A 24,524-nucleotide genomic window follows, 5' to 3' on the forward strand; every position below is an offset into this window, starting at 1 on the left:
GCTCCGTTCGTGAGGGCTCATGGTCACCTTGTTCATCATCTGCAAAACACAACACTGAAGTCAGCCAGATGCTCAGGAGAAACTGATAAATTCTCCACCCCCTATTTACAAAAAGTAGCAAAAGTATTTTGTACATGGCACCATGGCGTTCCAGTCCCAGTACAGTGGTACTTTTATTCAGTACAATCACAGTACCTGGCTTTAAGTGATAGTTCACCCAAAAATTAACATTTTCATTATTTGCTCAACATCGACTTGTTCTAAACCTGTATAAATTTCTTTGTTCTACTGAACACAAAGGAGTATATTTGGAATAATGTTAATATACAAACTATTATTGGATCCTATTCACTTCCATAGTAATATTTCTTATTATTATGGAAGTGAATGGGACCCAAGATTTGCTTGGTTACAAACATTCTTCGAAATATCTTCCTTTGTGTTCAGCAGCAAAAAGAAATTAACACAGGTTTGCAACAACTCAAGAGTAAGTAAATGACATAATTTTAATTTAAGCTTATCTCTATGCGCTTTTTTGTAACAGATTTCTTCTATCAACAACTTCATCTTAGCACTAAATATTATTCATGCCCAATAGAAGTGTCATCGATAAATAAATAGTTTAAACAATGTCTATTGTTAGAGCACGTAACTTAACAAGAAGCTATATCCTGTTAGAGGATAGACATACTAGACATCGCCTCGGAGTCTTCACTAGAGCATTGTTTCTGGGGGAATGGATTATTTTCTGTGGGTCTGCCATCAACGAAGTGGAAAGAGCAAACGTACGGAAATTTCGGTGGTTTCTTTAAGTTTAAGGCTTTTAAAATTTAACCAAACCCAATGAGCTTCTCCCTTTGGAGGCGTGTGCAAATCATAGTGTGCATTCTATAGAAACAGTCAGCTTTCTGAGACGTGCGCTCAGGACTACACATGCGCACTGGTTGATCTAGCCTGAATAATAAGCTTGTTATAACGCTATTTGAGCAAAATAAACAACATTTATGACACAGTTGTTATTAAACCTTTTTGGTGATTTCAAATATGAAATTTAATTGCAGGCCTAGTGAACAGTTTTGTAGAATTTGATGTTTCCCCTTTCAAAGAGATAGGAGTTGCACTTGGATACCCGAGAGACGTTTCAAAGATGGCCGCCGAGTGACATGACTTGTCTTAAAGGTGCAATGTGTAATATTTACAAAGATTTATTGACAGAAATGCAATATAATATACATAACTATGTTTTCAGAGGTGTATAAAGACCTTACTTAATAAACAGTTATGTTTTTATTACCTTAGATTGAGCAACTTCTATCTACATACACTGCGGGTCCCCTTACATAGAAGTCGCCACCATGTTTGTACAGTAGCCCTAAATGGACAAACAGCGCTACGGAGCGCGTTTCGTCACTTTGTTGTTCTTGCGAATAAAACACTGACACAATTATGAACAAGTACATTAATATTCGCAATAACATTGATTTATTGAATAATTAAGTAAATATAATTCCTTAATTTACCTTTGTAAAGAAATCTCATTGCTCTCTGCTGTCTTTACTGACGACATCTTTACCTGTGGAGGCCACCGTAGCTTCTCTAAAGGGAAAGATGAGTGGGGGACTGAGCCGTTGGTTGGAATTCGCAACCTCACCGCTAGATACCGCTAAAATTTACACACTGCACCTTTAAAGGGACTTTAGTTCAGGCATGTAGCATAATTTCACAAAGCTAGTCAGAACATTCTGTTTTTGATTCAAATTTGGTTATTATTAAATCAAATTATGTATATTAAATTAACTTAATTATATGAAATTATATAAATGAGAAGTATATGAATTATATAACTAAAATTAAATTACATTTACATTTATGCATTTAGCAGACGCTTTTATCCAAAGTGACTTACAGTGCATTCAGGCTAACATTTTTTACCTAACATGTGTTCCTTGGGAATCGAACCCACAACCTTTTACGCTGCTAACTCAATGCTCTACCTCTGAGCCACAGGAACAAATAACAAATAAATAAGTGTAATTACAGATTTAGTTTAAATAAAGGTTTCATTCTGTATGTTTCTTCTTTTTAGGGCAGCAGTAGCTCTAGCAGCAAATCAGCCATCCACATAAAAAGCTGCAAGGCAGCACACAATTCAACAAACATTTGAAATGTTGTTCAGAAATAAAATACATTGCATTCAGTGAAAAAAAAAAAAGACATTTATTTATTAGAGCTGTAACAACAATACCGTGATGCCATGAAATAATGATATTTTTGCTTAAGATTATCATACCATCAAAGTCTCATATCGGCTCATGCCTACTATGGGCACACTGGGGCATATTTGTGACACTCACCCTAGTCATGGGAAACTACAGTTCTTTTCATGATGTCGTCATTCTACTATTACTTTGTTCCACTAACCCCGTCATTCAACACCCTCCTCCCATCCACCTTTCCCTTTGTTCCATGATCATTTCATTCATCAGCATTGAAGATTTCATCTTTATCAATATTGTTGGCATTCTCTCTTGTGTACAAACTCATTATTTTCCTTTCAGTTATCGTTACCCAAATTTTCCATTTTATTTCTGTTTGCCTTTCTCCTTCTCTCCCTTGCTCTGTGTGGAAGCTATTAAATGTGAGGTCCCAGATGTGGCCCATTAACCCCTGCACCCCGCAGTAGGAATCCAGGAGGGCCATGCTAAATTCCCTTTGTGCCCCCAAACACCCACTAACACAAACACCAGCACACAATTCTTCATCTTTCACAGCAATTCCATCCAGCCTTCATCACCCACAGTTGTGTTTACAGACACACACACACACTGATATGATTCTAATTGCTTCATGCTGACATGTGTAGGCGTGTAGATCTGGTATTTGAATGCATTTAAGATGAAAACAAATCTGTGGTGAAAGACTTGTGTGTTCTTGTGTGATGCCTACCTTTGGTCATGGTGGTGTTATGGGAGTGGATTTTACAGACCCTGTTGCAACACCTGGTTGTTGGAGTATTTTTAATGCAGCATAGGTGCAGTCCTGACGTGAAGGTCTGTTTCAGAATGTAGGTAGGATTATTATGCTATGATAACTTATGCAACAAGCTCAGTGAAAATAATGTAAATATATGTATGCAGACAGAGAAATTAATTAAATTCTCAGAAATATTGATTTAAAAGTCTAAAACGTTTAAGTACCAAACCATTAACTTGAACCACATGTGTCACATGCGCAGCTGTTCAGATCCGATTTGCGTGTCCAATGCTGCTCTTACACCCAAAGTAATATCTGTATTGGTTTTTATGGCAACATGTTGTGCTGGTATGCCTATGCTGAAACACAACAACAACAGCATTACAGTTTGCAATACAGATATTGAACATGTTTCCTTAGCACTGGAATATTACATCTTATGAACCATGTCAGAAAAGCTGGATTGTGCTGCTTTTTTCCATGCTGGTGTCTCTGCCGGCCTCAAAACTCACAAAGGTGTGTAGCGTAGCAGTGTCATTTCCGCTTGATTTGCAACAACACAACCTTGTTTCTGCAAAGACATTCAGCATGTTTTCTACAAACAACATCTGACGTGTTTACGTTTTATGGGGCGTGAGAAAGTGACATAGGCAAAAAAGCTAGGGAAAAATCTGATCACAGCGTTTAGACTGAAATGGATTTCCAGAAATGCAGTGTGAATCAAATTTCAAACCACATATCAATGTAACTTGAAATAGATTTATACAAACTTTTTTTTTTTTTTTTTTGCCATTCACTTGCTTAATATGATCAGATTCCAGTCAGATAAGCACAAAAATAAGGTTTGGACTGGCACACAGAGGTTTGTACTGTCTGAACGACCTCTTAGAAGGCGGACTATGCAGGCAGTAGATAACAATGCTACTAAAGGTGCTGAAAAAGATCACTTGTGTGTGTGTTGAGTGCAAACCTCCCCCCCACCCTCCTCGCTCTCTCGCTTTCTTTTTATCTCTCTCTGGGGCTGTTCAGGGTAATATGAGAATCACAGCAATGTGGGCAGGAATCCTGAATGTTTTCTTTCAGCAGGATCACTTCTCTCTTTTACAGGCTTTCATTTGACATACCGGCTGACTAAAAACTGCCATAGGAAGGATTAGAGTGTAGGTGTGTTAGTGATTGTGCCAGTGTTTTGTATATAGTCCCAAAAAAAAAAAAAAACTTTTTTTTTTTTCTTTTGTTTCTTGCTTTATTCAGTGCTTAAACAAAAGACTTTTTTGATTCAAGAGCAGACAACTCATTTTGTTTGTCTCTTTCAACAGTGGAATGGTATCGTCAGACTCTTTGTCCACTAGGAAGTGAGCAGGACTCTTCTGTGTTGTAGCTTATATCTCAGCCAAAGGACGTGTAACTGGAGTGAGATATGATGGATGCTCTGGACTCTTTGCAAGGCTCCTCTCTGGACTCCAAAGCTGAACGTATTGCACGCTACAAGGCAGAGAGAAGACGGGAGTTGGCTGAAAGGTATGCCGACTTGGAGGAAAGTTCATCCCTATATACACAGAGGGAAAAAAATCGGGAAACCACAGACACCTCTGAGCTGAAGAAGACAGATGTTTCCTCTGTACTAAGTCAGTACAGTAAAGATGGCAGTGCTCTGAGCAGGCAAGGAGACAGGAGTATTTCTGAGGCAAAAACAGATGCCACACCATTCTCTAACATGTTCGTTAGCCACAGCGATGAGAACAACCAAGTAACATGTTCACGCCAACATCACAGGTGAGTTTGAGTCTCAGTGTAATATCCTGCAGTGATAAACATTGTCCGTTCAGAGAGTAACACAGATCTCATGTTTCACTGCTCAGTAAGTTCAGACTGAGGGCTCTTTGAACTTAGCCATAGTCAGGGAGATTTTTGCATTTAAAGATTTTTGTTTTGGTTTTAACTTACCAAAGCACAGTCAAAACAGAATGTTTCTCATTTATGGGCATTTACAAACATGGATATTATAAGCAAATGTGCAAGGGGTTCCAGATGAGGGAGAGGATTGCTGGGCAGCATCGGTCTCTCAGTTTGGAATGTTCTTGTATGAAGGACAGAGTAGAACTTTCTCTTCCTTGTTCGGTGCTGATTCTCTGTACCGATTTGCCAGATTTAAATTAAAAAATCCTCAATTAAAAAAAGTAAAACATTTTCAGCATTTGAATAATTAGATTAATAAATTCATAAAATAACTGGTTGATATTTTTATGTTTAATATATAATAATGTTTATATTTAGATAATGGTAATGAAATAAGAACTGGTAAAATTGTGGATCGCTAAAGGTAGATGTAGTCTATAAACTAATGGGACTTTTTACATTAATTGAGATCACCTAATCTAAACTAGTCTGTGATTTCCTCCAGATTTGTTGTCTTAGGTGGTCCACAATTTCGGTTTATTATCAAAGTGGTTCACCACCTAAAAAAGTTTGTGAACTTCTGGTTTATGCTGATGTATGCTGTGCCTTTCCAAAGATTAAAATTGCTAGCGTAAACAGGAGAGTGGCATGTTGACATTGTTCATTCTCATACTCAGCCATTACATGTCAAACCAGCCAGTCCTGCCCCGGCATGTCACTGTTTAGTCTTTCATTGTCTGCATTGTAAAGGTCAGTAAGACCTGGGTCTTATCTAAAAGGGAGAGTAAAACTGGACGGGATGTTGAATATCATTGATAAGGGCCGATGTGGATGACTGTGATATATGAGTTGACACTAGTCTTTAGCTATTTACGACAGTGTTTTTGAGAGTGAGGGAAATTGTGTGCATCAGATGTGCTGGCGGTAAATTTGATCTGACAACATGATATTTAGCTTTGTATCAGCTGACACAGAACCTAATTTATGCGGTTTAGGGTTAAAAAAACACATTATTTTCCAAATACTGTACATTATTGTTTCTACTCTATGCCCAGCCTTTCTGAAACACGTAATTTTTTACAAAGCTCATTGGTCTGAAAAGCGAGGTGTGCTCTGATTGGCCAGTTATCCAGTACATTGTGATTGGCCGAATGCCTCAAGCGTGTTACGGAAATGTTACGCCCTTTGCCATACTGTGATGCATGTCCCGGTCAGAACATAGCTGTCTCGACAAGACAAAAACAATAAAACCTATTACATTTGTTGCATCCAGTGGGGACATAATTACGGATTATAATGACTTGCGTGTTGCGTTGCATCGCGCTGCGTAAACATAAAATAATGTATTTGTGATCAGAGAAACGACAAACAACAAGTGCTACTCTACACCAGCGGTTCTCAATTCCACCCAGCTCTGCATATTTTGCATGTCTTTTTTTGTTAACACATCTGATTCAGATAATCAGCTTGTTAGAAGTGAGCTCCGTCCATGAACTGTGTTCCCATTGACATGGTCCCTACACAGTGTTCATTGCTCCCTACTCCCTGAGCAGGGGAAAACTGTTGAAGTTTACCTCACTTCAGAACATTCATTCATGGATTTGCGCTGCGCAACATTTTCACACATGGACAAGTGTGACATCATATACCTCTGTAAATAAATACAATTTAAATTCACGTCTCGTACACTTCAATGCACTTTGAATGGAACATATAAGTTCACAATATCCTGTGATGTCCACTTCGCAAGGCACTTACGTTCGAATAGAACAAATGTCTGACGCCATAAGAGAAACATACTAAATGTGCAGAGCATGAGGGCGCAAGGACTGGAATTAATAAATGCTGTTCTACACTGCTCAAAACTCACGTTTGAATCATCAGTGGCAAATCCTTTACATATGTAAATGTGTACAGACTGTGAGTCAGAACAGCCGGCATTGTAGTCTTCTCTCCCAGGATCATGAAAAAGTCCTCCATAAAATGTGCTGCTCACACTCGAATATTTGGGTTCAACTGTTCTTGAACAGTGATGTAAATACAACTTAACCACTGATTTCTAGTTGTGTCCTCTTTTGGAAGGCAAAACAAAGTAGTTTCACTTTCACAACAAAACACAGCATCTCCACGACATTGCGTCGGCGGCAACGGCGAGAATCAAAAGTTATGCCTTCTTTCTTTTCGTGAACATTTGGGCGGTGTTATGCATAACTTCCCACACAGTGACATAGACATGTGAGGGTGAGTTTAAACTAGGCATTTTAGGAGAGTGTGAAAGAGTCTTAACTTTTATAAAGAATATCTCTTTGGATTTGAGACTTCACTCTTTGCAACTTTACAGATCGTCTTTATGTACCAAGAGCTTGTAACACTCCAAAGAGAAAAAAAAAAACCAAATAAAAAAAAAAAAAAAAAAAAACTGCACAAGTTGTTCCCTTACTGTTACATTGTGAACTACAATGGCAGCTAGTAATTTTGTCTAAAAAGAGAAGGAAAGTAAAGTGAAACAGAAGACTATAGTTGTTAAAGAGTGAGCGATCTTTGCCTCTGAGGTGTTTTCTTCCTTTTAGCTCCCCAACAGCATTTACGTCAAACACCTGTAATTTGCATTGCCAAATAAATCTTCCAACCAGACAACACTACTTACTACTACCAGTCAAAAGTGTAATACTTTTATTTTTCTTGATTTAACTTTTTAATCTAAAATTATGTTACTTCTGAATTTAGTTTCAAAACTAACTTTAAATTTACAGGATGGAGCAGGTAGTAAACTGTTCAGCACCAGCATGCAAACTAATTCAATTCTGTTTAATAAGCATCCACCTCATTCTGGGCATAAAATTGTTACGATAAGGCAAAGGTAAACTTGTATAAGGGTTTTTGATTACTATATTATTCCCATACTTCAATTGTTATTTCATAATTTTGACGATTTTGCTATTTATTTAAATTGTGGAAAATATTAATAGTGAAAAATTAGTAGATGTGTCCAAACTTTGGACTATTATAGATTGTATGTGTCAGAGAAACAAGTGAGCAGCCATCTTAAGAATATTTAAACTTCTCTTTTTGTGAAAGCTCTATAGCATCATTGTTTAAGAGTAATTAGTAGGTGAAGTGCATTTACTTATTGCAGAGTTAGTGAAAGTTATCATGTCCATTGTAATGTTCGAAGCGGATGTCATAGACTGGGAAAATTTCCAAATGAGCAGAGGTGGGTAGAGTACCCAAAAACTGTACTCAAGCTAAAGTACTTCTAGTAAAAATGTATTGGATAAAAAAAAAAAAAAACCTACTCAAGTAGTTAGTTAGTAGTTACTTTGGATCATATACTGTATATCTATAGTCTATTTTTATTTAGATATATAGATACAATTATGTAATGTGTGTGTGTGTGTATATGTATGTATGTATATATATATATATATATATATATATATATATATATATATATATATATATATATATATATATATATATATATATATATATATATATATATATATAATTTCATCAGCACATGTCACATTATTATTTTTTCATTAGCCTTTATGCCAGTCTTCAGTGTCACATTATCAATCTGAAATCAATAAAAAACTTTCAATTAATATAAAAAACGTTCTTTTTAGCTTTCTATTCATCAAAGAATTCTAAACAAACTGTCACAAGTTCCAAAAAATATTAAGCATCAAAACTGTTTCCAGCACTGGTAATAAATCAATATATTAGAATGATCTCTGAAAGATAAAATGACTCTGAAAACTGGAGTAACAGCTGATGAAAATTCTGATTTGCATTACTGAATTAAATAATATTTTAAAGTATATTAATTATGTATTGTATATGTAAAAATAACCTCTGACACGGAGAAGAGTGACAACTCCTCACACGACGGCTAAGTTACCGAATATCTGAACATAACGAACCAAATGAATATTGACGGATCTTCTTCCATCTGTTCTGCAAAATGTATACAAATGTATATTTCTGCAAGCATAAATATTGTGGAAATATCAATATTAATTGTGTCTAGGCGAAGGCATTCCTCCTGGAACAGAGCTAACACGGGTTTGGAAAGTATTAATTTCATACTCTGTGACACCTTATTTAAAAATTATATGTTGTATTTAATGTATAAGTTACATGTACAACAAACTGCTAATGTCATAGTGGTATCGTGTACTGTAATCGAATGTAGCCTAAGTTATACCTGTTGAACCGTAGACAGCACATGCGGTATTCATCTAATAAAGATCTTCATCGCTAGCTAGCAATAGCCTTTGCAGATTTGCTTTCAATTGAGTGTAGATCCAAAGCCACGTCTTCAAAACTCTTGATGTTCTTAAACTTTCTGTTAAAACTCTGAGTGAACCGCTTCAGACGGCTCATCGCACGTGGCAGGGGAACTGAACGAATCATTCAAACTGATTCGCGAACCAATTCACTGGTTTGCCAACTGGTTTGATCAAGCTTTTGAACAGAACTGACTCAAAAGAATGAATCATTTGCGAATGGCCATCGCTCATTGCCAAGAGAAAAGTAGACGGCGCGTTTGGAATAAACTAAAGCATTTATAACTGGTATTGCATTAAGATAAAGTAACGAGAGGAGCGTGGCCCACAGTAATGAAGTAAAAGTACAGTTTTTTCACTAAAAATGTACTTAAGTAGGAGTAAAATTACCCATCTTTAAATATACTCCAAAAGTATTATTTACCCAAAAAATGTACTCAAGTAAATGTAACGAAGTAAATGTAACTCATTACTACCCACCTCTGCAAATGAGCAGTTCATTCATAAATTCTTACAAGTTTACTTTCACATATTTTATGGAAATACAAAAGGAAGACAGAAGACAATGAGAGCAGCACTGAAAGGGGGTGGTCTATACTAAAGGTCTATAAGTTAAAACGTAATTAAAGCTGCAATTTGTAAGGGTTACTTGATCATCTGTTCTGTGTTTATACAACAGATGCAGCCATGTTGGGCTTATAATCTGACACAATACCTTGTGGTAAAGAAAGGTTAAAAATACATGTTAGAATGTTTTAATATTTGATATTATTGCAAATCAGTATTGGGTTGCACAAAACGCTGTGTAATGCAGTATGAATATTCAATATATTTGCTGATTTAATTTTATTTTTTCCTCATGATGGGCATTTATAATGCATGGTGTATGCTTTCTCATGTTTTTATCACTGAGTACCAATCCTTATATAACTTAAGCAGGACAATGGAAGTGGGGCGGCAAAGCAGAGAAATGGGTTTCAGGTGGAGCTGTGTCATCTTTTGTATGCTTGCCATACAAAACTTATTAGTCATTGACTTTCTCTCTCTCTTTCACACAGTCTGCTGGAAGCAGAAGAAGCCCAGAATACACAGGGTAAGTATCATTGATTTCAAAGAGCCCCATTATGAAACACATAATTATTTTCTCTTGCCTCCAATGTGCCACACTGACAGTTTTTGGCCTCATTAGTAGTACATTAACCCACCTTTATCCAAAGTAGTCTACTGCATTTTAAATGGCACTTCTGGTTTAGCAAACTTCAACTCAAAATGACACCAGTTTTACTGAAATATTTCTAAAGCTGGAAAATACAACATTTATCTGTCAAAATGAGAGATACCACTTTAAAATGTCCAATAGTATTCCAGTAAATGACTGTAAAATTTTGTACATAGTATTGACTTACATATTACTATACAGTAATATTTACTGTAACACGTTCATTTCTGACATTTCTGTTGTAAGACTCCCATTGGAGCTTTTGGGGTTATCCATGGTCTATTGATGGTAATTTGTTAATACTCCCATAATTTGCACAAACCAGCATGGGGTATAGGAAGTAGGTGTATAGAGTAGCTCCTAGACTTGGCACTTGGCACACCCATGAAAGTAATGTTGAGTGTGACAAAAATCAAAGTGTTCAAATGAAGATGGGTGGAAACAGTAAATACATCTCGGATGACAGCTTGTGACTGGATTGCTGAAAAAGCACTTTATAGCCTGGAAACGGTGCTTTTCTCTCTGTCTCTTGATCAGTTTCTGGTATATTGTATATCATTTGCGGCATCAGGGTGTCGCTATCAATATGCATTAGACTTACTTGGAGATTTGGAATGAAGTAATGTATATAAAACCATGATCTGCACTCACAAAATAGTCAACTTTTAAATATATATATATATATATATTGGCAGTAATGTACTCATACACCTGGAGAGAATCTAGTGAAAAAAACAAACAGCCTCACACACAGATGTACACATTTGTATACAGACATCCTAGTCCCACTGAGAACAATTCAGTTTGAAGTGCGTGATACTCAAAGTAGATACAGCCAAGAGAGACACCAAAAGCGTTTAGTGTTGGGGGTTCTCCAGGACCAGGATTGGGAACCACTGATCTAGCACTTTATAGCTTGGAAACTGTGCTTTTCTCTCTCTCTCTTGCTCAGTTTCTGGTATATTGTATATCATTTGCGGCATCAGGGTGTCGCTATCAATATGCGTTAGACCTCCTTGGAGAGTTGGAATGGAAGTAATGTATATAAAACCATGATCTGCACTCACAAAATAGTCTTCTTTTAACTTTTTAATTTTTTTTTTTTTTTTTTTTTTTTGCAGTAATGTACTCATACAGCTGGAGAGAATCTAGTTAAAAAAAAACAAACAGCTTCACACACATTTGTATACAGACATCCTGGTCCCACTGAGAACAATTCAGTTTGAAGTGCATGATACTCAAAGTAGATCCAGCCTCCTGAGTGGCTTGTACACCACAGCTATTCTCAACATAGCTATTTGTGAAGTAAAGTGACGTGTGGCCAAGTATGGTGACCCATACGCACACACAGTGAACTCACACACATCACACAACTTTTTTGCTGCGGTGCACAACTTTTAATTTGCCTACTGATTATTTATCCTAAATAAAAAATGCAGTCTCCTTCAAGTGACCCTGTTTCTGAATATGTGTACTTTCCTGTTGCACAGTATCAAAAAAGCAGTATACAAAATAAGTAGGATTTTTGCATACTAGTAATCATGACTGTCCACTAGAACATCTAAGGATAAAAACTGTTTTGTTCCCCCATGCCATCTCCATCTTAAAGAGCTAACACAGGAATGACTACCTGTTTTCTGTAATTCATTTCTCCACTTCCAGCAACTGCCTGTCTTTCAATTATTATGCTAATACATATGCATATTTATACAAGTTTACAGTAAATAATGCACGAATCTGTGCATAAATATTCTGTTCTAGTTTTTACCACGTTATTATTTTTTCTCTTCAGTCTTATTTAATTGTTCTTCTGTTTAATCTGTTCTCATGTCATGTCATGTCATATATGTATGTATGTATGTAGTATGTATGTGTGTATGTACCAGGAGCTCCTAAAAAACCACAACAAATTCCTTGTGTGTCTGCACACACTTGGCGAATAAAGCTAATTCTGATTCTGATGATACAGTGGGTGAAAGACTGCATGTACTACATCCACTGACATTCTGAAGTGTGCAGTCACTGGACATTTTTCTATTCCATACGGCCATAGGAGTTTTGTACTCTTTTTAAGCTTTTGTGTATCTTGAATATGAGGATTGCTAGCAAGTTGCTAAATATAGGAGGTTTTTTTCTTGCACTGATGGAAATTATCATCTAGAGCAGTGGTTCCCAATCCTGGTCCTGGAGAACCCCCAACACTTCACATTTTAGATGTCTCCCTATTCAAACACTCCTGATTCCACTCATAACCTCATTAGTGAAGACTCCAAGACCTCAATGTGTATTTCAGATGAGAGAGACACCAAAAGCGTTCAGTGTTGGGGGTTCTCCAGGACCAGGATTGGGAACCACTGATCTAGAGTATGAGGAATACTAATGAGTTACACAAATTTACAGTACACTCATCAAGAGAGAATGACAGAGAGGAATCCTGAAAAAAAAAAAACAACAACAAAAAAAAAAAAACAATGTATAATGCTTTCCACAAAAATATTAAGCAGCACATCGGTTTTCATTTTTCAGAAGTATAATTTTTTTTTTCTAGATCACCAAATAAGCATATAAGAATAATTTCTGAAATATTATGTGACACTGAAGACTGGAGTAATGGCTGCTGAAAATTTAGCTTTATCACAGGAATATCTTACAAAATATTAGAAAACCGTTCTTTTAAATTGTAATATTTCACAATATCACTGTTTTTACTATATTTTATATCAAATGAAGCCTTAGTGAGCAAAAAAAAAAAAAAATTAAAATCTTAACAACTGTAAACCTTTGAACAGTAGTGAATATCTGTTAATTATATAATAAAGCATACTAATAATAAATGTGTTTCAGGAAATTTAGTAGTACAAACGTTTTAATTGAAATGGAATTGAAAAAGCATTCTCAGCTCGATTCTGAATGTCCCTGGTGCTCATAAAGGACTATCATCCAAACTCATTTTCGCAGGTTTCCTTTTTCCCAGCTGGTCTTATCACGCTCTCACTGAACAGGTGGTTTTCATATGGTCATTTCTTTGAGTTCTGCACAGTGGGTTAATGTCAAGAGCAGTACTTGATGATAAGTGTTTATAAAATAGCTTTAGAGAGAGAGAGAGTGTGTGTGTGTGTAAGTGTGTGTGTATGATGGGTAATTTTTCTACAAACCAAAACAAACTGTGAAACAATCCTCCTGGGAGCATGACTTCACTCCATATATGTGATATCATGTGCAGTATGAGTAAAGTTTGCTTCAGGTGGGTTTATTGGTGTGCATACATGTGCAATTGTGCATGCTCAGACATTCCTCTGTGTGTTGACAGACGACAGGAAAGCAGATGATGACGCCAAAACCGGTATGCCTGCCAAGACGTCTCTTTTAAAAGTAAGTGCTCTTTATCTGTAAACACTGTAATCAACATGTGATCTGCCTATCACCATGTGACATCTCTCATTTTTGTCTGTTTCTCTCAAACAAATGTTCATTTCACTTTCACAGGTATAAAACTATATTTTATAGGAATAGGATTTATAAGTGGATTGTATTTCAGCACTAGCAACAACAAGTGGAATTCCAGCTCTTTCTTCCTTATTCAAAAACACTGATTTACAAGTTTTAAAATTCACAGTGGTGAATTAGCCTTAAATAATGAATAATAAAATTTGAAAGATTAATGAAATATATGAAACATATTGTTGTCATCAGAGCTCTGCAGCTGTCCTGAATGGAGCTTTCTGTAATGACTGTCAGCTCTGTATTGTTATAAGAATGCATAAAAAAGCTGGACTTGAAGATGTCCAGGTGTCCTCAAGGACAGTTGAATGAAAAAAACAGCACATTTTCCTGCTTGTTTTTTTGAAAAAAAAAAACCAAAAATTAATGCTATGCTTTCAAAAAAAAAAAAAAAAAAAAAAACTGACATGTTCCTCTGTTTGTTAAAAAACAAACAAAAATTGGGTCCGGGTTGACACATGAATGTTAAACATAGATGGCTGGAAATTTTGAAGTTGTATTTTTCAGACCTGAGAAAAATCAGGGAAGTTAACATCAAAATTGTATTAAAATACAATTTAGTTAAACTATAGACTATTTTTAATCTAAATTATTTGTAGCACAATTAATTTTTAATCATCAACACTCCCTTTCTGGAATCCTGCATATTTAATGAAAGTTGCTGTATTTACTGGCTTTACAGGAGCGGAACATTTTAACATTACCCATGTAAGGTTAATAAGATATTTTCTGTTGTGAGTGACATCTCTCAGACATGGCAGTGTTAATGAATTTGGTCTTGGCGGAATAAATCTGCTACACTGCTGCTGTTGCAGTACTACAGCTACTGCAGCAGAGCAAGTACAGAGACTTGCTACTGCCAATACATCCATAGTCATGCCACAGAGATACTGTGACATAAATGAAATTACCTCACAAAAAGCAGGAGACACAAGAAATGGACAATACAAGCCAATATATGCAAGCTGCTGAGTGTTAGGAAACAAGGTCCTGCATCAGGAGATATCGGGGCATAAAGTTTTCCGGCACCGTGCTGGATTTCCGCCGTGCAGCGTTTGTCTGTGGAAAAAAATAATCCTACATTTAAAAAAAAAAAAAAAAAATAATTCTTGTTGATTGATATCACTTTCGAGTCCATGAGTTCGCCTACCAATGGTATGAGAGGAGCAGCTTTCACTCTCAACCAAAAAAGCACTACTAGCCAATCAGAATGTTTTGCTCTTATAAACACCAGATGCGCATAATGGTATCCAATTGCAGAGTCGCAGTCCTGATGAATGGAGAAGCACAACAAAAAGCTGTGAGGCGCAATGGTTAAATATGTCCATCTAGCGCATAGAAAAGCTAATTATAAAGCAGCAGAGCTTTGTAAACAGCTCAGAGTAATCATGTCATCTCCATAAGAACCATATGATTGCCAGAACAAATTTACCTGGATTTTTGAAAAGGTCCTGTTCACACATGATCTCTTAATTGTAATTTACCAGTAAAGACTGTATGTGTGAAAGGGGCTATACTTTTCTTCTGTATATGCTGTGAATGTGAATTAACGTTCATGGAAAAACAGTGTGCATTATCTCACTAGATTTGTAACGCAAATAATTTATAAACCTTTGCCAACACATGAGAATACATCAACCTATTTCTAAATATGCCATGTATTGTACATCGCGATTTCAAAATAAAAGTTTCTGCATGTGGCCAAATATTACAATTTAAAGGATTAATCACGCTGTATTAATCAGGCTGTTGGTGCGCTCTGCAGGTATTTGTTTTAATACATAATGTACTTAAGTTGGTTATGTTCATATTATGTAAGGGATAATCAACGGCTAGCTGTGCATTAAATGATTTGAATTAACTACATAAAGCAAAACTACCAAAAGACACACAGCAGAGGGTGGTTGGATCCGCAAAGTGCATTCTAATTGTTTAATGCACAGCTAGCTGGTGATTATCCCGCTTATGCCATGGTCATTTGCCAAAATTCACATATTAAAGATGTTAATATTATTTGACCGGAATGATAAAAATGATGGTTATTTTTGTCAGTTACAACTTGTTAGATGTTACTGTGGTTACCAATGTTTATTGGAAGCGCATTAATATAGAACGTGATTAAACTGATCATTAATCAACACCAGCCAGCCAATCAGAATCGAGTATTCAGACAGACCATGGCATAAGTATAGGCAACCCTCTATATTGTGAGGAAATCACTCACATATGCGACTAAATCTTCACTTCACTAAATGATGTCTAATATTAGCCAATGGCTAATAAATTTTACTCGCCAGTATGTGTATCCTCCTTAAGTATAAGTTTAGCAAAGATATATTTTCACTCGCGAACACTCTCTGACTGAGCGCTTCAGAATTTCACTCTCCGTCAAGCAATCTGTGCTGTTTTTCAGTTCATCTGAATGGATGTGCAATGCACCTGTATTTGATGTACGGTAAACTCTAGTATTAAGGCGCATGACTCACCTTCGCTTTGTTTCACACACATGCAGAGATAGAGAGAAAGAGTGAATTGATGCGCTACGTGTTGTATATTCCTGTCAAAATAACGGCGTTCATGTGCAATTCTTCAGCTTTTAAGAACTGCCGGGTTTTCTGGTAGTGGGCGTAGCTAATGCGTAAACTACAATCTTATTGGCTGGCACTCACCTATTACCATCCCTATTTTGATCGCAGCAAATCAGTTCAAACGAACGCACAAAACCTGATTAATATTCATGAATCCAGCAGCTCATTAAAGGGATACGCCACCCCAAAATGAAAATTTTGTCATTAATCACTTACCCCCATGTCGTTCCAAACCCAAGCGCCATTCGTCTTCGGAACACAATTTAAAATATTTTGGATGAAAACCCGGAGGCCTGTGACTGTCCCATAGACTGGCAAGTAAATAACAGTGTCAAGGTCCATAAAAGGTATAAAAGTCTGTTTCTCACCATATCACTGTATGCTGTGTATGCTCTTCTGTATCATCCGTGCCACAAGGATGCATCCTTGTGGCCCGGATGATACAGAAGAGCATACGCAGCATATGGTGATATGGAAAGACACAGAGGAGACTGTTGACAAAGGAATTGTTGAATAAAGTCATTATTTTTGTTTTCTTCGCTTACAAAAAGTGTTCTCGTCGCTTCATATAACCCAGATTGCACGTCTGATGGCAGATGGAGTATTCTGACGACGACTTTCATACCTTCTATGGACCTTGACACTGTTATTTGCTTGGCAGTCTATGAGACAGTCACAGGCCTCCCGGGTTTCATCCAAAATATCTTAAATTGTGTTGCAAAGATGAACTGAGCTTTTACGGGTTTGGAACGACATGGGGGTAAGTGATTAATGACAAAATTTTCATTTTGGGGTGGAGTATGCCTGTAATCCTTAGTGCGTTTTATAGTTCTTATTAGTAGAATTCATATCATTATTATCTTATCAGTATTTTTTTTTTTTTTACAGAAACACAGAATGACCAAAGATGTTCAATTAAAATGACCAATATGCATTCAAACATGGTTATCAAGTTTAATTCTAATTACTAAAGTTCTATTATTAAATAATACTTGATTGACTGATGTTAAGAATGTACTTTCAGATATTAAAAAAACTATGCCATTTTACAAAAATATTTTTTATATATACATACACGCGCACGCACACACACACACACACACACACACACACACACACACACACACACACACACACATATATATAGTCTTCTAATTTTGTGAAAATTTCTTAAAAATAGTATTAAAATATTGTCTTGTTGTAGTGAACAAAGTATCTGTATTTTGTTTCATCTCCTGATCTAAGTGTATTGTCACACCCCTAGTGTTGATTAAGCGGTGATATACTGTAGCTCATAATTTTCCAAGTGTATGGTACAGCTTTCATTCTTCAGGTCAACCATATATTCATGAAAAATGAAACCAGTTTGAATGAAGAAGTATCCTTTAAAATGTTAAAGCTGCCACAGTCATTCCATGCTTTGCATGTGCTGTCCCACCCGCCCTGCCCCACCCCGGAAAAAAGTTCAGGCTCAGATTTTTTTTTTTTTTGCTTTAACCCCTGAGATATTCATGTATCCGCACACATGAACGTAAGCATGACAGGACAGGTCAAAACCTGCCCCAAACAAGCAGATCTACCACCAAAACATAAGTACTGCTGCTGCGCAAAAGAGCCAAGACAACCACGTTTAACTATCCATGTGTGCCTCTCAGTGTGTGCCATAACAAGGGCTGACCCCTTACAAAAAATAGCCATGGTTTAACTACAGATAATACAAATAAATAAATAAACATGGTTAATATAGTTAAACAGTGGTAACCAAAAATTAACCATGGTTTGTATGTACTTTGGACAATGCAAACCATGTCCTATAGACTTTCATTTTAAGTTTGTTACTGTAAATGCTAATCAATTGAGCTTAACTTTTTTTAACCCAAAACATTCTTGTAATATTAATTAAATGAGTATCACCTCAATTCTCTCCACTCTCAGAGCTTGTGAATCGAGAGCAGTCAAAACCACTTAGACCTCTGTGGTCTCCCATAAGTCCCTTTCATCCCACTGGCCCCATTCAATCTGAAGACAACAACTTTTCCCAGGCTGTGTGTGTATGTGTTTGTATGCCTTGCCCCCTGCAGCTCCTCTGGCTCTGTCCAGGCTTTGTTTAAAAAAAAAAAAAACACCTTGACAAAACTGCCTGTCTCTGAATGGATAATTGTGAGATTTTAAATGGGCCATCCCCGGAGGATTAGTTTGATGTGGAAAGTACCCATGGTTCCTCACTTTGAGCTTTAAAATCTCTGTATTCATGTTTTTTTCCCCTTTGGCCGCAGGGTTGGAGAAGACCAACATCTCAGCAAATCCAAAGAACCAAGAAGAAGACAATACTAACAATGCAAAGCCACAAAGAGAGCATATAAGTGAGAAGAGGACAGTTTCCACCAGGTAACAGTCAGCTAGTTTAAGTTAAAAGTTGAATGGTTAGTTCAGCCATAAATTTTAATTCTGTCATTTACCCATCCTCACATTGTTCCAAACCTGGATGACTTAATTTCTTCTGTGAAACATGAAGGTATTTTAGAAATGTTTGTTTTTTGTCCATACAGTGAAAGTCAATGGGGTCCAGTATTGTTTTTTTTTTCCCCCTTTGACTTTGTGTGTGGACAAAAACAAACAAACAATCTTATTTTGTGTTCCACTGAAGAAAAAATTCATATAGGTTTGGAATGATATCACTTTCATTTGCACATAGTCCCTTCTCAGGTAATTAACACAAGGCTTATTTGTTGGAGTTTATAATCTTCTGTGTTGGTGTAGTTGTGATGTGTTTCCTGCCAGGATGGCAGTGAGTCATAGCAGATGAATGCAAAATGCCTGTTTGTCAGATAAGCATCTTTGTGAAGCCTGCTCATTCTGTCTCTCTGTCTCTCTGTCTCTCTCTCTCTGTGTGTGTGTGTGTGTGTGTGTGTGTGTGCGCGTGTGCATGTTTATTTTGAATCAATGTCTGTCTTCATACTTTAATGATAAGCTTTCCAGAAGGTAAACCAGTAGCTCAACCATGACATGTCTCTGAGGTGATGTATGTATGTGTGGATGGCACATTTGCATGTTTCTAGAATGTGTTGAGGCTGATATATTAAAGGTTGGAGGTCTGCTTCTTATTGCACTAAAGAACAGACCTCTGCTACCTATCACTGGATATCTACATCTTGACCAAGCACTCCATATTACTGACCTCCATGAGCCCTGTCTGGACAGAATGAATGCCTCTTGGAGTTGCAAACCAAGGGCTTCTGAGAGGGAGAATTTGAGCAAAGCTGCTGTTCTAAAGGTTGGTTTTAGGGATTTGATAGTGTGTTATTTTACGAAAGACAGGCCTGCTATAAAAAAAAAAAAAAAGGCTTGTTGTAGGAACTTCAGACTCGAGGCTTCTGGATCCCATCTCATCTAGCTCCATTCTCGCAGCAGGGGACTGGTACATGGTGAGTGGTGTCTGATGTGGTGTAGATCTACTATATCCAGGTCCTATGAACTTTTTTGGCTGCATGGGCTTTCTCTCTGTTGTGTGTGTGTGTGTGTGGTAGATGTTTCTGGTTCATTGGCACACAGTTTGCTGCAAGCTGCACTTTTCAGATATTAACAGTTCTCTTATATCTTCCTGGGTCAAATGTTTTGAATTCACTCAGATTGCTTTAAAGTGAGGGTGTAAAACCGGGGCCTCAAACCCAAATTACACTAGCCAGGCATGGGTCCGTATGTCTTTTTACAAACATGAATGCTAGCTAGAAACAGGTATTGCCACGGTTACTGATGTATGTTCAGACAGTTTTTTTTAAATGTATAAGGGCTAAAACTGCATGTTGTCAATATGATTTGTGTATTTTGTTAGCTAGTGTGAGGTAATATTGTAGATTGTGTTCTGTTTATGTACGTGTGAGTTGAGTGTTGAATCTGTGGAATTTGGACCAAATGCTCTTTTTTGCTTTCAGTGTTTGGCGGCGTTCATCGCTATGACTCACCTTAATATGTGTAAATATTCACAATGAATAACTTTATGGAAAACAGTCTGATTCCTCATACAGCATTTCATATTAGAGCGCCTGTTTTCACTTGTTTATTTGATACAAAGCATCTGTTGTTCATACATACTGCTTTTTAAATGGAAAAAAAGGAACATAAAATGATATATAAATAAATTTTACTGTTAAATGTGAATATTTTTTTTTTTTTTTTCCTATCAAAAAATGTATCCTCTCCATGCAGCCATTTCTCATCAGATGAAGGTGAGAAAAGTTCTGATGAAAAAAAGGATCTCAGAGAGGGTGAAGAGAAGATATCCTGCTTTCAGTCCTTCACTGCAGGAGAGGAGAATGTGAAAAACAAGGAAGATGAGAATGTGATAGAAAAAACGGTGAGCAGTCATGTTGCACAACCTAAACTGAAGATGGGTCAGGTTAGTTGACTCTTACTGTTTTTATTTTCCCTGACATCATTTTGTAATGTCCTCATGTGATCTGCGGTGGCTCCAGACATCCTCTCACACCCCTCATGAGTCTCCACTCTCCTGCCCCTCTCTCTGGGTCACTGCGTCTCAGTGTTCCTTCCTTCCTACAGACCACCAACCATGTTTTTCATTCCTTCACTCACACTGTGACCAGTTGCATCTCCTTATCTCTCTCTCTCTTTCTCCTACTGGGAGACAAAGTTTGGGCACATGTATTAAGAAAAAAACTGAAGGGTGTGGGGGTCAGCACTTGTTTTTGCATGTTGTTTTACCACAAAAGATAAGCCACAGACAGCTTTTCTTTAATTTGCTGGCAAGACTTTTTCTTAAGCAGTGATGCATCTCTCAGGGCAAAATATATGGAACTTAGTTGAAATTCTGTTTATTTTGAACCGATAATGCTGTTTAATTTGAAACAACATTTCTATATTAATGCTCATTCTCGCAATTCATCTAAGACAAAACTTCTATCTGAAAAGCTCATCTTCAATGTATTTTTTTGGCATTGTGTATTCTAGGTTACGCAGAATGAGCAGAAGGTGAGAAAGAGGCAGTGTTTTGAGGGCACAGAGGAGCCAAAAGCCGCCACACCAGTTCTGCAGAGACAGGACTCGGGTCAGCGCAGCATCAAAGGCATCCTGAAGAAGAGCCACTCAACTAGTCTGGACATAGAACCCACTGAGCTAGAGCAGATCACAACTCCTGCCATCAAAACCTGCAAGGAGCTAACTGTTGCTGATGGAAAGAAGGGCAAGAATGAAGAGGTTGAGGATGATGAGGAGGATAGAGAGAACAGGAGGCTTCAGAGAGAGGAAAGCAGCTCGAGTGAGACTCCTCGCACTCCTTCCCCAGATTCTGTGGACAAAACCCCCCCCTCCTCCCAATCTGTAGAAGGGGACGAGCTAGACAGCAGCCTGGATGGGAGCATGAGCTCCTCCCTGAAAGAGAGGTATGGTGGCAGTAGTCTTAATAATGTTATTGAGTTTAATTGGCAGCTGTGGTAGCTATTTTTTGTGGGAGAGTGTGAAAAGTAGTTTTTATGCTTAAAAGCATTCCTGTAACTCAAACATTTTAACGTGTGACAGACTACAAGAATAAAAACATGTATTATGAACGTAATAAGTAATATGATTTATGCACTGTTTTGTGTTTGCAAATTTATTTTTAATAATTGAATGGAAATTTTTATTTCCATTTTTTCAATATTTTTTTTTTTTTTTCCATTTTCATGTCGGGTTTAAATTTTAAAAAATACTATGCTTAGAAAAGTGTGAATGTTGGTCTGAAGTTACTTTAAGTAGAATGTATGAATATCAATAAAAAATAAAAATAAAAATCAGTTAAACAGATTATCAGTCTATCTAAACTAGGATTGAACCCGTATCTCCTGCATGTGCACCAAGGCACTATATGCACTAAACCACAGCTCTGACACTACTTCTGTTTTTATCCTTAATTTTTTTTTAATTACCCAGCTCTGAATGAACCCACAGAAGTCCATTAATGGGATGTTTGTTATACCACTCACACAGTCTAAACACAGAAGCTGTTTAAGTGGAAAGTTCACTCTCTGTGTCTGTAATGTGTCTGTAATACTTAGCCTCTTTGTTTGGCAGGCTGGCAGAGTTGGACAGTGGTGATGACGACTGGCGGGGCAAGCTGAAGAATAAACTCACCAATGTGGTCCAGTCGTCACTGGCTGACCGTTACGTCCAGCTGCAGGAAAGTGAGAAAGCCTGGAGGAAGAAGGTACCCACACACTCTCTAAAACAGCTTCCACTTCCTCTGTTGGTAGCTGAGAAAAATGTGCTGAATTAACCTATTGAAACTCTTCACAGTACTCAATACTTTTGTTGTTGTGTGCAGTTTGGGGCTCATGCAGTGTCTGTGTTTGTTGGCTGTAGGGTGGAGACAGCATGAAACAATAGACAGCAGAGGAAGCTCTGTCGATTTGAAGAGGGGTTAGTGGGATGGTAAATCCACTGGGAATTGTGGGGGAGGAAAAGTTAGTTTCCAGTGCTGAATCAGCAAGTTCTTCTGCTGGGCTGTCCTAATGAGAAAGGGAGTGTGATCACAGGATGAGGCGGATTTCCACTCAGATTTACCAGTTCCTGGAATCTGATCAGCATATCCAGTTACATGTATTACTAGATCAAGTCACCTTTATTTGTATAGCGCTTTATACAACACTGGTTGTGTCAAAGCAGCTTAATAGTGTCAAACAGGAAAATAGTTTGTCAGTAATGCAAGAAGACAACGACAAAGAGTCATTTTTAGTTCTCAATAAATTTGTTTGTTCATTCTACATACTGAATATTTTCAGCTGAAAGCATGATTTAAACAAGAACTATAACACAATCGCTAATGCATTCAAACAAATAATCTTACAGTGCTACTTCATCTGTATCTGATTTCGAATGAGCAGAAATCGAATGAGCATCGATCCGTAGGTAAAATAACTGATGAGAACATACTGTTATTTTCATCACAAAGCAGCAACTATACCTTTTAATGCTGACAACCATGTTATTAGCTTGTCATGTGGTAGGAAATAGTTTGCACACTAGTGTTCCAGTAAGCCACTTTTAAACTTTCCTGTTATTTTATTTATTTATTTTTTTATATATTATGAACAGAACTTGGATATTTCAAACATACTGAAATACTTCAGCCATGCAGTGAAGTGTGAAGGCTGAGTGGCGTTTCTGATTTCAGTGAACGAGGAGTGGTGCGGGGAATGGTGAACCCAGAGTGGAGTGATTATTAAATGCTTGGAGCGCGGAGGGGAAATTGTTGACGCTTCACTCGCTCACATACTCTGCCGGACACCGCCACACAAATGTTTATTTATTTATTTTTTTAAATGACTGTCCTCCTGCAGAATTTAACACAGACAGCTCACTACCAGTTACAAAATACACTGTAACAGTCTGTCGCAGGCAACTCTAGTTGCTTTTTCATCAATTAATTGCTTAAATTATCCTTTGACTATGTTCTGGCCCGCCATCTAGTGGTGATTTTTTTTTGGGCCCGATGCCAAACTTACTTGCTGACCCCTGCACTAGATAGTGTTAATGCATTCTTTTCCTTGCACAGTACTATCACACAAATTCAAAAGAGTTGGAATACAGTGCATGAGTCATGTAGACTACTTTTGTTTTGTTTTTTTTGGTATTTGAATGCTGTTTTGGAACTGTTGTCATATCGAAAGAGCTGTGTAAAGATTCTTCATTAGTACAAATTTATATATTAAAAAAATATTTTATATTATTATTTTATATGTAAAATTTATAGTATATGAAAATAATATATAGGCTTGGAACAACATGAGTAATTAATGAAAGAATAACAAATTTGTAGTGAGCATCTTTTCAGTACCACTCTTAGTGAGATTTTCTTAAAGGGGTGGTTGATTGCAATTTCGCTTTTTTAACTTTAGTGTGTAATGTTGTTAGAGCATAAACAACGTCTGAAAGTTATGACGCTCAAAGTTCAATGCAAAGGGAGATATTTTCTTTTAAAGAAATTGCTGTTTAAGGACTACAAAAAAGGCTGGTAGGGACTACAACAAGCTTCTTCCTGAAAATTATATAAACCTCACACCC

At 37.0% G+C, this 24,524-nt stretch overlaps 1 protein-coding gene across 3 annotated transcripts in view; it reads left to right on the forward strand.

The window, feature by feature from the left end:
- The window catches only part of svild (supervillin d), a 107,629-nt gene that overhangs the window by 50,276 nt on the left and 32,829 nt on the right, over positions 1-24,524 (forward strand). The window contains exons 1-8 of one of the 3 annotated variants that reach the window (XM_042767407.1): positions 4,009-4,137; positions 4,293-4,749; positions 10,223-10,257; positions 13,694-13,754; positions 18,747-18,860; positions 20,679-20,826; positions 21,438-21,868; positions 22,536-22,668. In XM_042767407.1, coding sequence (XP_042623341.1) covers positions 4,394-4,749; positions 10,223-10,257; positions 13,694-13,754; positions 18,747-18,860; positions 20,679-20,826; positions 21,438-21,868; positions 22,536-22,668 — 1,278 coding nt within the window. In that variant the 5' untranslated portion in view covers positions 4,009-4,137; positions 4,293-4,393. Of the gene's footprint in view, positions 1-4,008; positions 4,138-4,292; positions 4,750-10,222; positions 10,258-13,693; positions 13,755-18,746; positions 18,861-20,678; positions 20,827-21,437; positions 21,869-22,535; positions 22,669-24,524 lie in introns of those variants that run through there. The other 2 variants (XM_042767408.1, XM_042767406.1) reach the window with 2 other exon arrangements.

Source organism: Cyprinus carpio, chromosome A12 (genome assembly GCF_018340385.1).
Source record: "Cyprinus carpio isolate SPL01 chromosome A12, ASM1834038v1, whole genome shotgun sequence".
Taxonomy (NCBI): Eukaryota; Metazoa; Chordata; class Actinopteri; order Cypriniformes; family Cyprinidae; genus Cyprinus; species Cyprinus carpio.